General features: G+C 47.2%; 1 protein-coding gene across 9 annotated transcripts; it reads right to left on the bottom strand.

The window, feature by feature from the left end:
* Positions 1–284: 284 nt before the first annotated feature.
* LOC116653889 lies at positions 285–13,037 on the bottom strand. Of its 9 annotated transcripts, none has more exons than XR_004308481.1 (6): positions 11,584–13,035; positions 8,545–10,596; positions 7,563–7,673; positions 7,032–7,457; positions 3,304–3,496; positions 285–593 (listed from the first exon to the last, which is right to left on the bottom strand). XR_004308481.1 is itself a non-coding variant. In XM_032446754.1 (6 exons), the coding sequence occupies exon 1, from the start codon at positions 12,376–12,378 to the stop codon at positions 11,425–11,427; it is 954 nt and encodes a 317-aa protein (XP_032302645.1). In that variant the 5' UTR covers positions 12,379–13,037; the 3' UTR covers positions 285–593; positions 3,304–3,496; positions 7,032–7,457; positions 7,563–7,673; positions 8,545–8,627; positions 8,700–11,424. The 9 variants fall into 9 exon arrangements, 8 of the variants coding, with proteins under 8 accessions (XP_032302645.1, XP_032302647.1, XP_032302640.1 ...); XM_032446754.1 differs by having other exon boundaries at positions 8,545–8,627; positions 8,700–13,037; XM_032446756.1 differs by having other exon boundaries at positions 8,545–8,627; positions 10,506–13,037.
* Between the last annotated feature and the right edge of the window lie 938 nt (positions 13,038–13,975).

The following is a 13,975-nucleotide window of genomic DNA, read 5'->3' as shown; positions in this document are numbered from 1 at the left end:
TGAAAATAAGTTACATTTTCTACATCACCCTGTCCTACCAGGATGGCTGGTATTTTGAGAATCTTTGGGTGAGAACCAATGTTCCCCTTTTTGTCACCACTACAGTAAACACTGTATGAGATATTAAAACTGGTATCCTTAGGCCCAGTGTAGATTTATGGGCTTCTTGAATATTAAGCACCAGTGCAGCCACCACCCTCAGCACCCTGGCCATCCATACTCATCAAGCTGTTGAGTTTAACATCAGTCCGAGCTGTGTATCCATGTTCAGACACCTGCTGTCATTCCTGTGTACATATGGAGTTCCTTGGCAGTCTGTGGCTCAGGTTGTGGTGCTGGCTCCTTTCCTGGTATTCCTTAAGGTTCAAAGTCCAGCTGTAAATCTCATATCCAAATACGTCACTTGCTGCTGAGTTATTGTGTGCTGTAAACCAAGAAACTCAGAAAACTCTCAGTCTATTGTACACAGTTCTCTGTTGCTGTGGCATCCGTGTACTGCAGTAAAGTTCACACCAGATGGAGATCCCAGTCTCAGGTTCACGAGTTGACCAGTTCTCAAAAATCATTCAGCTGTTTCACAACCCTGGGTAACACTGTCACAGAATCACAGAATCACAGAATTACCCGGTGGAAGGGACTCAAGGATCATGTAGTTCCAACCACCCTGCCTAGCAGGGCCACAAACAACACTTTAACTAGATCAAGGTGCCCAACGGGCCCCGACCAAACCTGGCTTGAAACCTCAAGGACGGGCCATTCCAACTCACTGGGCAGCCTGTTCCAGGACCTAACCACCCTTCTAGTTAAGAACTTACCCCTAACATCCAACCTAAATCTTCCCTCCTTCAACTTCAAACCATTTCCCCGTGTCCAGGTTAACTGAGACTCTTCTCCCCATATCAGGGCTTTCCTATTCAAAGGCAAATAACCTTGGGCTTCCTTTGGCCAAACCAGGCAGAAGAGACATCCCTCAAATCCAGAAGGTAAACTCCATCTTTTTGTTCCTTAACTTGGTTAATAAAGTGCACGGATTTGCCACCACTGAGTGTATCCATTCAACTATTCTAGTACTTGCCCTCAAGTCTTCTACCAAACTAAAGCACTTGCTATCTGAAAATTTGGGAAAATTGGCAAAATTGGAGTTTTGTACTTGGATTCCCATTCAATTAGTAATTCAAACTCAAAAAGAAAATTATTATTTCTTTTATCCTTCTACAGTCCCATACCCTCAAAGGGCACCGCTTTACCCTGACTAGGCAAGCTCTTGCTTTTAACTTCTATTTAGGGCTTCATTTTTGGCCCTGATGCCCACACCACTAAGTGTATCATATTTGAGATTGCTGTAACTCCTGGGGGTACAACATTGTTTTTCCCATTTTGTGTTAAAGCCAGACTTATAATTTTTAATCAGTTGATATTTTTGACCCTTAGCTCCAGTTTTATTCAATTTCTTGCCAGAGTAACCTGGCAGGTACAAGAATTTCTGTATTCCTGCTTGTTTTCTTAGCTTATGTTTAATTAATCCAAAAAAGGAAACCTTTTCCCGTTGGGCAGTAGCATCTACTACTGTTACAAAACCATCTATGGGTAGTAAGAAGCACCCATATCCACCAGAAAATGAACTACTTTATCCTGCTTCCCTAGCTGCAATTTCATCAGTGTATCTGCTAGGGTAAACTTCCCAAGTTCTCATCATTCAGCTTTGCAATCAGAGGCAATTCCTTCTCACTCAGCTTGGTAGGATTTCTCTACCAGTGTCCCATTGCAGTTTGCACACTGCTTTCATTCCAGTGGGGCAGAGCCCTCCCTGGGCTCTTCCAGCCCCCCTCCCCCCCCTTCTTCCTGAGGGGTCCCTGGGTCCTACAGCCCTACTCTAGCACCACAACAGTAACAGCTGTTATTATTCTCATTTCCCTGAATATCTGTTCCTCAATCAGGTGGTTTTTTTGTTTGTCTTTTTGCTTGTTTTTTCTTCTTATTGTACACCTCTCTTCAGACCTGACATCCCTGTTTTTATCTTTGCCTTCCTCAACCTGTGTCCTTCCCAAACTTTCTCACTTTCCAAACTCTAATCATTACATTTCACCTCCTCTCCAGAGCCATCCAGTGCTGCCCAGATTTCAGATTTCCCAGATCTCTGCACATGAAGGCTATTCTCACTTCCAGTGCCCTGTCCTCTCCACCTTCCCCTTTGCTGTTTACAGCAGCAGTCTCTGACCCTGGCTCCCTCTCCCACTCTGAGAGTTCTGATTGCAGGGGAACGGTGCAGGGGGGTTGCTCTCATGCCAGCACAGATAAACTCACTTTAACCCTTTTTCCTTTGTACACTATTCTACTATTTGTACCTTCATTTACACTTCCATATACCCTCAATTATACTTCTGTATACCATTACCAACTACACTTTCTTATATCATCAAAACAGTTTGTCCCATTCCCTTCAAAACCCACAAATCAAAAAACATGGTTCTTCAGTTTCCGTAAACACCCTTATAACTTTCCCTTATAACCCTTATAACTTTCCCTTAGCAATCCGTATCGCTTGGTTATAAACATCTCACCACAGAACCAGCACTGATTGACCCACCTCCCTTACACCTCTTCCCAAGCAGAACACAATATCACATAAATGGGTTGATACTCATTGCACACAGACATACCTCTATATGTTCATTGTCCCTATCCTCCAGCTTGTACACCAACCACCACTGATTACAATATTTAATCAGAGTTTTCCAGCTCAGGGTTCTTCCTGGTTCCCCAGCAATATTTCACCAATGTGCCAGTATACACCCCAGGGGTGTGCGCTTAGGGACCCCCCATCATAACTTAATCTAAAGCACCGTACTATTTTACAAGTAGCAATACCTCCTGCCAGCTAACCCCATATGCGTTTTACGATTATGTGCTTTACAATAACTAATAACAGGATTACAATATATCATTTGTTAAGCTTAACTGAAGATGTTAAGAACACCGGTGCTAGTTGTTGACTTAGGTCACCTATATAGACAACACTGAACGATACCAGTTATCCCAGGATTACCCAAATCACCCTGTAGGAGAGAGCAGACAAGCTCTGCCCTGTTAGCAATCACCTGAGGGTGAGCAAGAGCTCTTTTACCATGCATACTACTTAACAGTCCCTTCGTAGGCACTCCCTAGGGAGTCTTCCTAACCCAGCTGGCAACCTAAACCCGTGAGCTCACGTTCCTGGGGGGGGTGGGGGGGGGAGCACGCTGACTCCTCTGTGCCCTGCGTAGGATGCCTCCTCACGACTTATGGGTGCCCTGTTTCAAATACCTCGTCCGCCAATAGATGGCTCTTGTCCTTTTTCACTCTTCAGAAGAGAAATGAAAGGGGGTGGGGAGATCACCAGTCCTGGATCCAGCACCAAGCCTGCTGGGGATGCTCCACATGGCATAGAATGGAAGCAGCAGCACCTTGAAGCAGGGCCAGCAATGGAGTTAGGCCAAACATGACCTCCCACCAGCACCTAGTAATAATACCAAAGGAAGCAAATCAGATATCATCAGCCCCTATTTGGAATTGGAGCTGCCTTTATTCCTGGACACTGGACTATATCCAAATTAAAGGAAGTTGCACCAGGCCCCCTCCTGAAGCTTGACCATTTCGGGGATGTTGATCAGGACTCTTCCAGGAGTGGCTGATATATCAGTCCATTAAGGGGAAGGGACACAGGGCATTATTCCAGCTCACATTAACAGACACTCATCTCATCCCATACACCAACCCATGGTTCAAACATTCTGAGATCTTCTGTGATGGTGGTTAGCAGATGAAGAGAGATGAGAAGACCTATGATTAGAGATAAAAATGCCACAAATGACATCACTAATGTGTTTTTTCAGTCCCTCTGGCAGCACTGTGCAGGCCTCCATTTGCTTTCACTTGAAGGGGCATGCATTACACCTGCAATTGACCATCCAAGAGTGGAAACACAGCCCTAACATTTGCCATGGGCTGACCCAAGCTACACTGGAACAGGGGGAAACTCCTAAACACCTGCTATACACTGACCACATCATCATGCAGGGCAAAACAGTAGAAGTCTGTTGTGGTGTTGTTATTTTCTGTTGTTGGTATTCCACATCAGAACATCATGAAGAACAGTGGCAGTTAAAGAGTTAATGTCCTGGTTCCATGTTACCACCATTTTGGGCATTTTGGGTTCCTGGAGGGGAGGGGTGGCATCCCCAGAGGACTTGGTGCAAAGAGGAAGCAGGGTGGGACTCTGGACCAGACCCCAGCTGCTCTCTGCCTCTGGCCATCTCAGCTCACTGTGGAGAAAAGCACATGCTTTCCTCGCAATATCGTGGCTTGACTCCTACATTGGGTACTCTTCTCTCTCTTGTTCTGTTTGATTTGGTTAGATTTAGTGAAGTACCGTTCCTCCTCAGATCGTTGTCATTGTGTTTTCTCTTTTTTAAAACTATCTGCTCACTCTCTGCCTTTCCCCCTCTCCTGGATAGTGGCTGGTGCTGGCCAGGTCATGGCAAACCCTTTCCTCCTTTTTTTCTTTTCCTGTTGCCTGTGCCCCCTGTCACGGACTTACATCTAGGGGTAATCCCATTACAAAGTCGTTTTTGAGAAAGGGAAGAAAATAATTCAAAACTTCTTAAATGCCAGTTTTGCTGTAAAGCAAAGTCAAGAGACCTGCACAGGTGAATCTGTTCTTATAAATAAAATGGAAAGTTGGATGTCACAGAATCACAGAATGACCCGGGTTGGAAGGGACCTCAAGGATCATGTAGTTCCAACCCCCCTGCCCGGCAGGGCCACCAAACAGACACCTTTACTAGATCAGGTTGCCCAGAGCCCTGTCCAACCTGGCCTTGAACACTTCCAAGGACGGGGCATCCACAACCTCCCTTGGCAGCCTGTTCCAGGGCCTAACCACACTCCTAGTGAAGAACTTCCCCCTAACATCCAACCTAAATCTTCCCTCTTTTAACTTAAAACCATTTCCTCTAGTCCTGCTATTGTCAGTCCTTTCGAAGAGTTTACTCCCCTCCTGGGTGTAGGTTCCCTTCAGATATTGAAAGGCTGCAATGAGGTCACCCTGCAACCTTCTCTTCTCTAGGCTGAACAACTCCCTCAGCCTGTCCTCATAGGGGAGGTGCTCCAGCCCCCTGATCATCTTCGTGGCCCTCCTCTGGACCCTTTCCAAAATCTCCATGTCTTTTTTGTACTGAGGGCTCCACACCTGGACACAGTACTCCAGATGGGGCCTCACAAGAGCCGAGAAGAGTCTTTCCACCGTATCGACCGCACCACTCAGCTTGGTGTCATCAGCAAACTTGCTGAGGGTGCACTCAATTCCCTCATTGATGTCATTAATAAAGATGTTATAGAGCATCGGTCCCAAGACAGACCCTTGAGGGACACCGCTTCTTACCGGCCTCCACCTGGACATAGAGCCATTGACCACCACCCTCTGTCTGTGGCCTTTCAACCAATTGCTTATCCATCGAGTTGTCCACCCATCAAACCCACTTCCCTCTAATTTGGAGATGAGAATGTGGTAAGGGACCATGTCAAAGGCCTTGCTCAGGTCCAGGTAAATGACATCGGTCGCCTTCCCTTCGTCCACCAATGCCGTCACTCCATCACAGAAGGCCACAAGATTAGTTAAGCATGAAATGATGTCATCAGATCCCCATGGATGTGATCAATACAGTAATTGCTCCATCTCCTCCAAGTTGCAAAAAGGAAACACAAGCATTCTTAGGTGCTGTGGGTTTCTGAAGAATGCGTTTTCTGGATTGCAGTCTGACTCTAAACCCCCCTCTATGAAGTGACCTGGAAGAACAATTTCACATGGGGCCCTGAGCAACAACAAGCCTTTGAACAAATTAAACAGGTTCATGCAGTAGCCCTTGGGCCAGTCCAGACAGGACAAGATGTAAGAAGGGCACTTCACACAGCCACCAGGGAGAATGGCTCCACTTGCAGCCTCTGGCAGAAACCACAGCATTTCCCGGTGTTATATAATTCATCTACGTGCACACTGTCATAACATTTATCCTTGTCCTTTTCTCTATCTCAGTAAAAAACTTTATCTATACCTAGAAGTTCTACTTCGCGGGTGGTATTTTTTTTTTTTTGTTGTTTTTTTTTCCAGTTTTCTCTTCCAGCCCAAAGGGAAGGGGAGGAATGAGAAAACTACTGCGTGGTGCTGACCTACCTGCTGGGTTAAACCACAACACACTTCTAATTTCTGTTTCCTCTATACACATGCTTATGGATTCGAGATGAGAACTGCTTATAAAGCCCTTCCCACACTCACAGCACTTGTAGGGTATCTCTCTTGTGTGGATACACTAGTGGAGAATGACATGGTAACTCCATTTGAAGCTTTTCCCACACTCAATACATTTAAAGGGTTTGTCTCCCGAGTGGATGTGCCAGTATTGGATGAGGTGGTGTATGGGAAATTGGTAATCACAGCCTGAACCTCTGATTAATCAGCTGAGGTGAGAGTCAGGTCATCTGTGGGAGCACAGGTGAGAGTAATTTAGCTGTGCTCCTGAAAGGGGTGGAGCTTGACTCCACCTCCTCTAGAACTCATTTAAGGGCTGACCACCACTAAGGCAGCATCTCTTGGAGGTTGCTTTTTGGTGGAGATTGCCTGAGTGCTTCCCAGCAGACTGAAAGCTTCCATGCAGGTGAGTTTTTCCTGTAAATAACCTTTTGGATATTTACTACCATCTTTACATTATTGTCACCGTACAGATATTTACTACCATCTTTACATTATTGGCACTGCATATGTATGTACTACCATCTTATCATTATTGTCACCATTCATGTGGGAACTGCTTTTGAAGCTCTTTAAACACTCTAAACACTTAAAGGGTTTCCCTCCTGTGTGGATGAGCTTGTGGCAGATGACATAGGAACTTGCTTTGAACCTCTTTCCATAATCAGGACACTGAAAGGGTCTCTCTCCTGTATGAATGCACTGGTGAAGAATGAGGTCAGAAATGATTCTGAAACTCTTTACATACTTGGGACACTTATAGCGTCTGTCTTCAATATGGATGGCCTTGTGGTGTGTGAGATTGGATATCTGAAGCTCTTTCCACAATCAGAGCACTTGTACAGTTGCTCCTCTGATTTTACACACTAGTTGTTAACAAATCTAGAATAACTTTTAAAACTTTTCCCACATTCAGTGCAACGCTTCTGCTTTTTCTTCTGGCACGCTTGCCTACTCCTGGGCTCTTCAGGACCCCTTTGACCTGTGTTGAAGCCCAGATGGTTCCTTCCTTTCTTTCCAGAATGCTTTCCCAGTGGCTTCTTCAAGCATTCTCTTTGCTCCAGGCCTTTCTGGACATCCCTTCTGGTCTTCCTTAGAGATGCACCCCTGTACCGTCTTTCAGCTACACCAATTTTCCGCAGAGCCTCCTTAAATTTTGTGATCCCAGCCCCCCCTGGATTGTAGCAGAAATCTAGAATTAGCACATGATGCCAACCATATGGCCCATTCACAGATGGGTTTTACAGCCCCAACTGCCTCCTTCCCTCCACCACCTCACCTGGTCTGTGGTCTTCTGGCATGTAATCGGGGCTATGCACATCTGGGATCCAGGGGTCTTCCCCACTTTCAAGAAGGGAGATCACAAGGGGTTTGGAGGCTGGAAGGGGAGCTTCAGGGAAAGAAACAGGAAACAAGAGAGTATTTCCATTATTCTGGCACAGTGCCTGTTCAACAACTCCACTCTGTGTCCCTCCCCATGGAGAAACCACCATTTGGGCCTGAATGACACTGTGCCTACAGCTTCCCTTGGAGCAAAGAATGCTTTGACATCTCTGAACATTGTGAAGGGATATTTTTTCTTTCAAATTAACTTTACAACAGCTTATTTGTTTTCTTACAGTCTACCAGTGGTCAAGGCATCAAAATGTTGATGGCAATTGCATGGAAAATCCTCAATTCCATAGCAGTAACCAGGGATTCATCTGTGAGCTGGAGCTGGTGGCACCAAGCAACACACAACACAAGGGCTGGTTTTCTCCCTCCTGGCTGATGCCTGCTTGCCAGCACTGACTCTGGGGCTTTTATTGGAGTGATGAGAATGCTGAGCCCTCCTATAAATCATGATTCTTTGTGTTTCTTTTGTTGCTGATGGAGTTATCAACATATAACTGCATGGCAATTATTCAAGGCTCCATTTGCAGAGTCTCATTCTGCACAGACAACGGAGCGTTAATGAGGAAGAAAGGCATCAAAGCCCTCACCCAGCAAGGCCACACACTGGTACATGTCCACCATCACATCCCAATACAGCGCCCACTCCTCCCTGCTGAAATACACGGCCACCTCCTCAAAGCTCACGGGCTCCTGCAAGCAAAGAGGCTCCTTGCTGGGAACAGCCAAGGCCCAGGCAAGCAGCTCGCACAGGACAGAACCTCACACCCCAGCTGCTTTTCTGTCCCCAGCACACACACGCTGGCTGAGGGCACCTCCCTCTACCCCTGCATTCACATCCCTCACCCCCTGGCCTCTCCAGCCCCTACCTCAGCTGGTTGTGCTGTGGCTATTTGCTGCTCTCTTGCAGGCTGGGATGATCATGGCTGGGAGGCAGAAATTGAACTGGAGCCTGCAAGGACAAAAGAAATATCAGGGGAGCTGTGAGGGAACGCAGCAGTCCCTGTCCCAGTCCACCCCTCACCAGCCCTTCTTCATGCCCTGCGCAGGAAGACAATGAGCAGCAACCCTGGTAACACTCCGGCTAATGCTGATTACAAATGCAGATGTTGCCCACGGGGTTCCCGAAAGGAAAACTGGGAGCTGCAAGGGTGTGGGTTGGGGAGTGGAAATTCCCCCCTTGGTGACTTCATATTAAGATGTCTCAAAAGGAGACATCGGGGAGTTTAATGCTTCCATCAATCCATGCATGTAGAGCTGCGGAGCGAGGTCATCTTGTGACTCCTGCGGCCAAGAGCAAGAAATGCAGCCCAGCGGCGCTGTGTAACAGAGAGCCAACCCCGCAGCAGAGCACTCTGACTTTTACTTCCTTCCTCGCTGTCCCAGTTCCAACCCCGTCTTGTGCCCCTCTGAATACAACCCGGGCTGCAACACGCCTGGGAACCTGGGATGGGGGCTGTGTTTTGTTACGCTAATGAAGCATCGCTTTCTGCCGGCTCTTTGCTTCCTTCGGTGGGGACATTCGCACACCCTTGTGGTCAGGCATCCCTCCCTTGCTGTCCTGGCGTTCCTTTCACTCCTCTCCCCCACGAGTATGTCCCAGCAAGAGGCAATCTGTGGTATAACACCAGAGATTGTTCTGTGTTGAACAGAACTCTTCCAATGGAATAGAGCTGTGAGAAGGAGCTTTACCCAGAAGCTGTTGTGAGGATTCGAACCTTCCTCAGATCCTTGACTAAGTATCCTAATAAGTTCTGTTGTCATGGTTTTGTGATTTTTGCTGTTGGTATTCCACATCATAACATCATGTGGAGCACACAGAAGAACAACTACATGTCCCAGAGGACCTCACCGACACCTTTCTCACCAGACATCAATATAAACAGACTGTTTGGTGATTCTGTGCTATGGCTGTCTTCTCACCACAAGCTGCACATCTATCCACTAAATGGCAGCACCACTTATATGAAAAGTTGTCCTGGAGAATCATGTGGCACTGCACAAATGGACCGCTGCGCAGGGGGGTACCTGTGCCATCAGCAGCAGTGGTTGTTGTGGATACATTCCTGATTTTTCCAACATGGAATTCCTATGATGATACAGACAGAGACTCAAATTGTTCCAATCAACTCACTAAGGACAACTGGACCATGTCTCAGTTCTCCAGCAGCTGTGGCTGCCCTGGTTCAGCCCAATCTACATTGCACCCCTCATTGGAGGAGTTGAGGAACCTGACTCAGAAAGGGCAGAGCTGTGCTGAGGAGCTTTGCAGTCTCCCACAGCTGTTGTGAGACAGATAAAGGATGAAAACAGATTTAGTTCTGAAAAAGGGAAGGCTATTGCTTGTGGGGTGTTGGGCCAGAAAGGGATACAACAGTGAAGGAAAGGGGGTGCCTCAACTCCTTTACCTTTGTGACTTGTCCTTTGAAAGTGGCAATGTGAAAAAGCACAAGTATTATATATTTGAGCAGCATATTTTAGGAATATAGTCATTGAATAATGTGATTCATTCTTACTTGCAAAACTACAGTTTTTTAGATGCTGCAAATACTGTGGGTATAGTATTACAGACTAGAAAACATGCTGTAAGGCTATTCTGTTTTGATAAGAGACCCTCAGCAAAAGAACAGCAGGCTTATCAAACATCAAAGAAGCCAGGGCCTCTACACACTTGTCTCACTTCCAGAGTAGGCAGGGATGCAACAGGCGCACATCAAGATACCCTCCTTAGTCCTCCTTCCAAACTTAGATCTCTCCATGGATGAGCAGAAACAATGGCCGAGTGCTGAGCGAGCAAATGTTGCAATTTTGGTAAATGTAAATTACTTACAGTTGGCATTCTCTTACTGAGCATGCATGAGTGAAGAAAGTTCATCTAGAACAATGGAAGACCACTGGAGGAAGTCACACTGTTGGTTGTGCTGTCATGATGATAAAATGATGTTAGATGGTAAAACAGACCACGGAATAGAAGGCTGGAGACCTTGTAAATCACCACCTGCTATAGGCGAGTATATGTTAATTGTCTCATACACAATGAATATGTATTATTTGCAGAAATATAAGGGAATCTGAATTCTGTCATCGCTGAAGAAGCACATATGGAGGAAGTATCTGCAGTGCTTCCAGGCACTGTAATAAACATTCCCACTTTATAACTTCTTGTGGGGTATAGAGTTTGATTCAGCATGAGTGATTGTAGTCTGTACTTATTTATGTACATATAAAATCATACACCAAGGTGTGGGTTATGAAGGCAGTGAGGTTGTTTGCTTACCAACGGAAACAACAAAATGCTGTGTGCCACACTGCCCAAGCCCTCCTGCCACCTGGGAGAAGGTGCAAGGCCTGGAGAATAAAGATCAGTCCCCAGAAGGAACGGGGCTGCCTGGCCAAGAAAGGACTGGTCAGCACAGGAGCGAGTATAGCCTGTATAAACTATATGTACACAGGCCTTCCTTAAGGAAGTCGGTTAAGTTGTTTCTTACCAATGGAAACAGAACAAAATGCTGTGTGCCACACTGCCCAAGCCCATTGCTGGCTCCCAGGCAGAACACGAACGTCAGATGTTCACTGTGCATGTTGCAAATCTGACCAAAGTACTTTGGCTGTAAGGCTGTGACGGGACATCTTAGCACAGCAGCTCAGCACGGCTGAGTAGCAGCCCAATGAGCTCAGTGATCCTGGCACACTGCGCTTCCTTGTCTCTCACTGGGACGTTCACAGGATGACCCAGGTTGGAAGGGACCTCAAGGATCACGAAGCTCCAACCCCCTGCCTGGCAGGGTCACCAAACTTCCACGTTTTACTAGATCAGGGTGCCCAGGGCCCCATCCAACACGGCCGTGAACACCCCCGGGGACGGAGCATCCACAACCTCCCTGGGCAGCCTGTTCCAGGACCCTCACCGCTCTCCTAGAGAAGAACTTCCCCCTGACGAACTCGAACACGAAGCAGCCTCCCCATGTCATCCTCGGGATCGCTGACCCAGACGGCAGCCGCGTCCACCCGGCACGGCACGGCACAGCACGGCACGGTTCTCTCGCACACACCCAGCCCAGCCCGTCCTGCCGCAGCCCCGAGCCCAGCGCCATCATGGCGGCAGCTCCGCCCCGCCCAGCGGAACGGCCCCGGCAGTCGTTGCAGCCCAACGTTGGAGCCCGGAACTCTTCTTCCGTAACGGCCACGGAAGTCGTGCCTTCCGGCGGACGGGACTCGGTTTTTGCTGCGCTCCGCTGCTGTGTGTCCGCAGCGCCGCGCTCTGCTCTGTCCGGTTCCGCTTCCCTCTCTTCCCCTCTCCTCCCCGCTGTATGGAACATCAGCAGGGCTCTGCTGGCTGCTGCCGTCTGCGCTGAGACACACACTGCAGCCTCCCTGTTTCTCCGGGTGCTGGGATCGGCGTTGGAGCTGAATGTCCGTCCCCAGGGCTGTCCATTCCAGACAGGTACGTTCTCCAGGACAATCTGGAATTGCAGAGTGATTGTTTGACACACGTTTCTCACCCGGCAGCCAGACATTTGGCACACAACATTTTCTTCCATTTCCTCTTGATGTGCAGAAATCAAACTCCATAACAAAGTAATTATAAAGCAGGTATGTTTAATGAGTGATGCACATACACCCTGGTGCAAGGGGGATAGCTCCACCTCACTTGCACACCATAGGGCAAAAGTTTGGTACAGATATAGGCAGAACTGATACATAATCAATGATTTTCCCAGAGTTTGTATATATATTCATTATATTTCTGAGAACCACTTAGCATACAGTCCCTCCCCTTGTGCAGACGTGGTGAGCAGTTGTGGTCTTCACCTGGTGGTCTTGGGATGAAGGCTTATAATCTTCCTCACTGTAAACTTCTGACCCTGTGGGAGGGGTAGCCCCTGAACCAGTTCTAACTTGCCTTGTGGACATCTTATCACTTACTCACTAAATGTCCTTGAGCTGTTCTCAAAACACTTATCTTTATGTCCTCCACTTCCCAACCCCCCCACCCCACCCCACCCCACATTGTCCTAATCCCAGCTTGTTGCCATCCCCATTCTTTTAGCAGCCTCCACATATTTGCTTCTGTAAACTATCTTTACCCTTCATTTCTGTGAACCATCTTTTACTCTTCATTCTGGTAGTCTTAATTCTTTGCTGCCTGAACTGCATGCTCAGCTTCCCCAAACCGAGTTGGGTCGGCCCTGACACTGGTGCTTTGAATTTCTGGAAGAGACATTGTCAGATATCCCAAAGAGCAGTTGGAATTGATATCAACACGTGGGCTGTTGTTATTCATTCACGGATGTAGTGAAATCCGAGGGTCACAGCGTGAATCAATGAGTGAGCTACGAGAGTATGTGAGTGCCTGAAGGCGGGGGGGGGGGGGGATTTGAATCCACCCTACTTCCGTGCAGACTGAGGCTGCGGGGGTTTCCGCCCCTTCCTCTGCAGTAGGACTGTACGAGCGCGCCTGATCGCTTTGTTCACCGCGTCCCTTTCTCCAAGCTGTTACCGGGAGGAGTGAGTTAATTCCTTTTGATATCTTTTCTCATAGCGCCGATTTCTCAAATAAAGGCTCTGTCAATGCCCTCATTTGCCCTAGAACGGATCATCCTTTTCCTGGTGCACGTGGGGGGCTGATGCCTTCTGGGCAATCTTTGTTCTGACTTCAGGCCTACATTACTTTGGGGGTGGACAGGGGCAGTGGGAAGCTGTTTTCTGTTTCCTGCTGTGATCCTTTCCGTGCTATCACTGACAGTGCAAGAGGTGAAATACTCCTTCACCGTGATCCTTTCCGTGCTGTCACTGACAGAGCAGGAGATGAAATACTCCTTCACCGTGACCTCATTTCTGGATTGCTGCAATTAAAGAATAATACTGGGGTGCTGATTGGGAATGGTGATGCTGGGAATGCGAGGGGTAATGCTTTTTTTCCCTTCTGTTTTTTATTTCCCTTTTCAAGAATGATTGCTTCCCTTTGAGAGATTTGTTTGCAATTCTTTACATTTATTTTCCTTTCCATTAGTTTCCGTTCCCTATTCTTCCTATTTATTTTTGTACTCCTTGGCTTCATATACAACTTCCAAACCTGTCATTTTCCAGATAACACCTCTCCCCTCTCATTCGTGTATGGCCTCTAAAGACTTTGCCAAAAAGATGGATGCAACTGCAATATAAAGTCCCAAGGCAGAAGCAGGACAATATTTATGGATATAATTGATATGCTTAACTGACTTAATAATGATTTAACATAACTGGAAATGTCTGAATGCTCTCTGTTATATACTGCATATAGGGTAGGGTTAAACACAC

The sequence above is a fragment of the Coturnix japonica genome, chromosome 10 (genome assembly GCF_001577835.2).
Source record: "Coturnix japonica isolate 7356 chromosome 10, Coturnix japonica 2.1, whole genome shotgun sequence".
In the NCBI taxonomy this organism is placed as follows: Eukaryota; Metazoa; Chordata; class Aves; order Galliformes; family Phasianidae; genus Coturnix; species Coturnix japonica.
The sequence above is the reverse complement of the archived record's forward strand: the minus strand, read 5'-3'. Positions and strand labels throughout refer to the sequence as shown.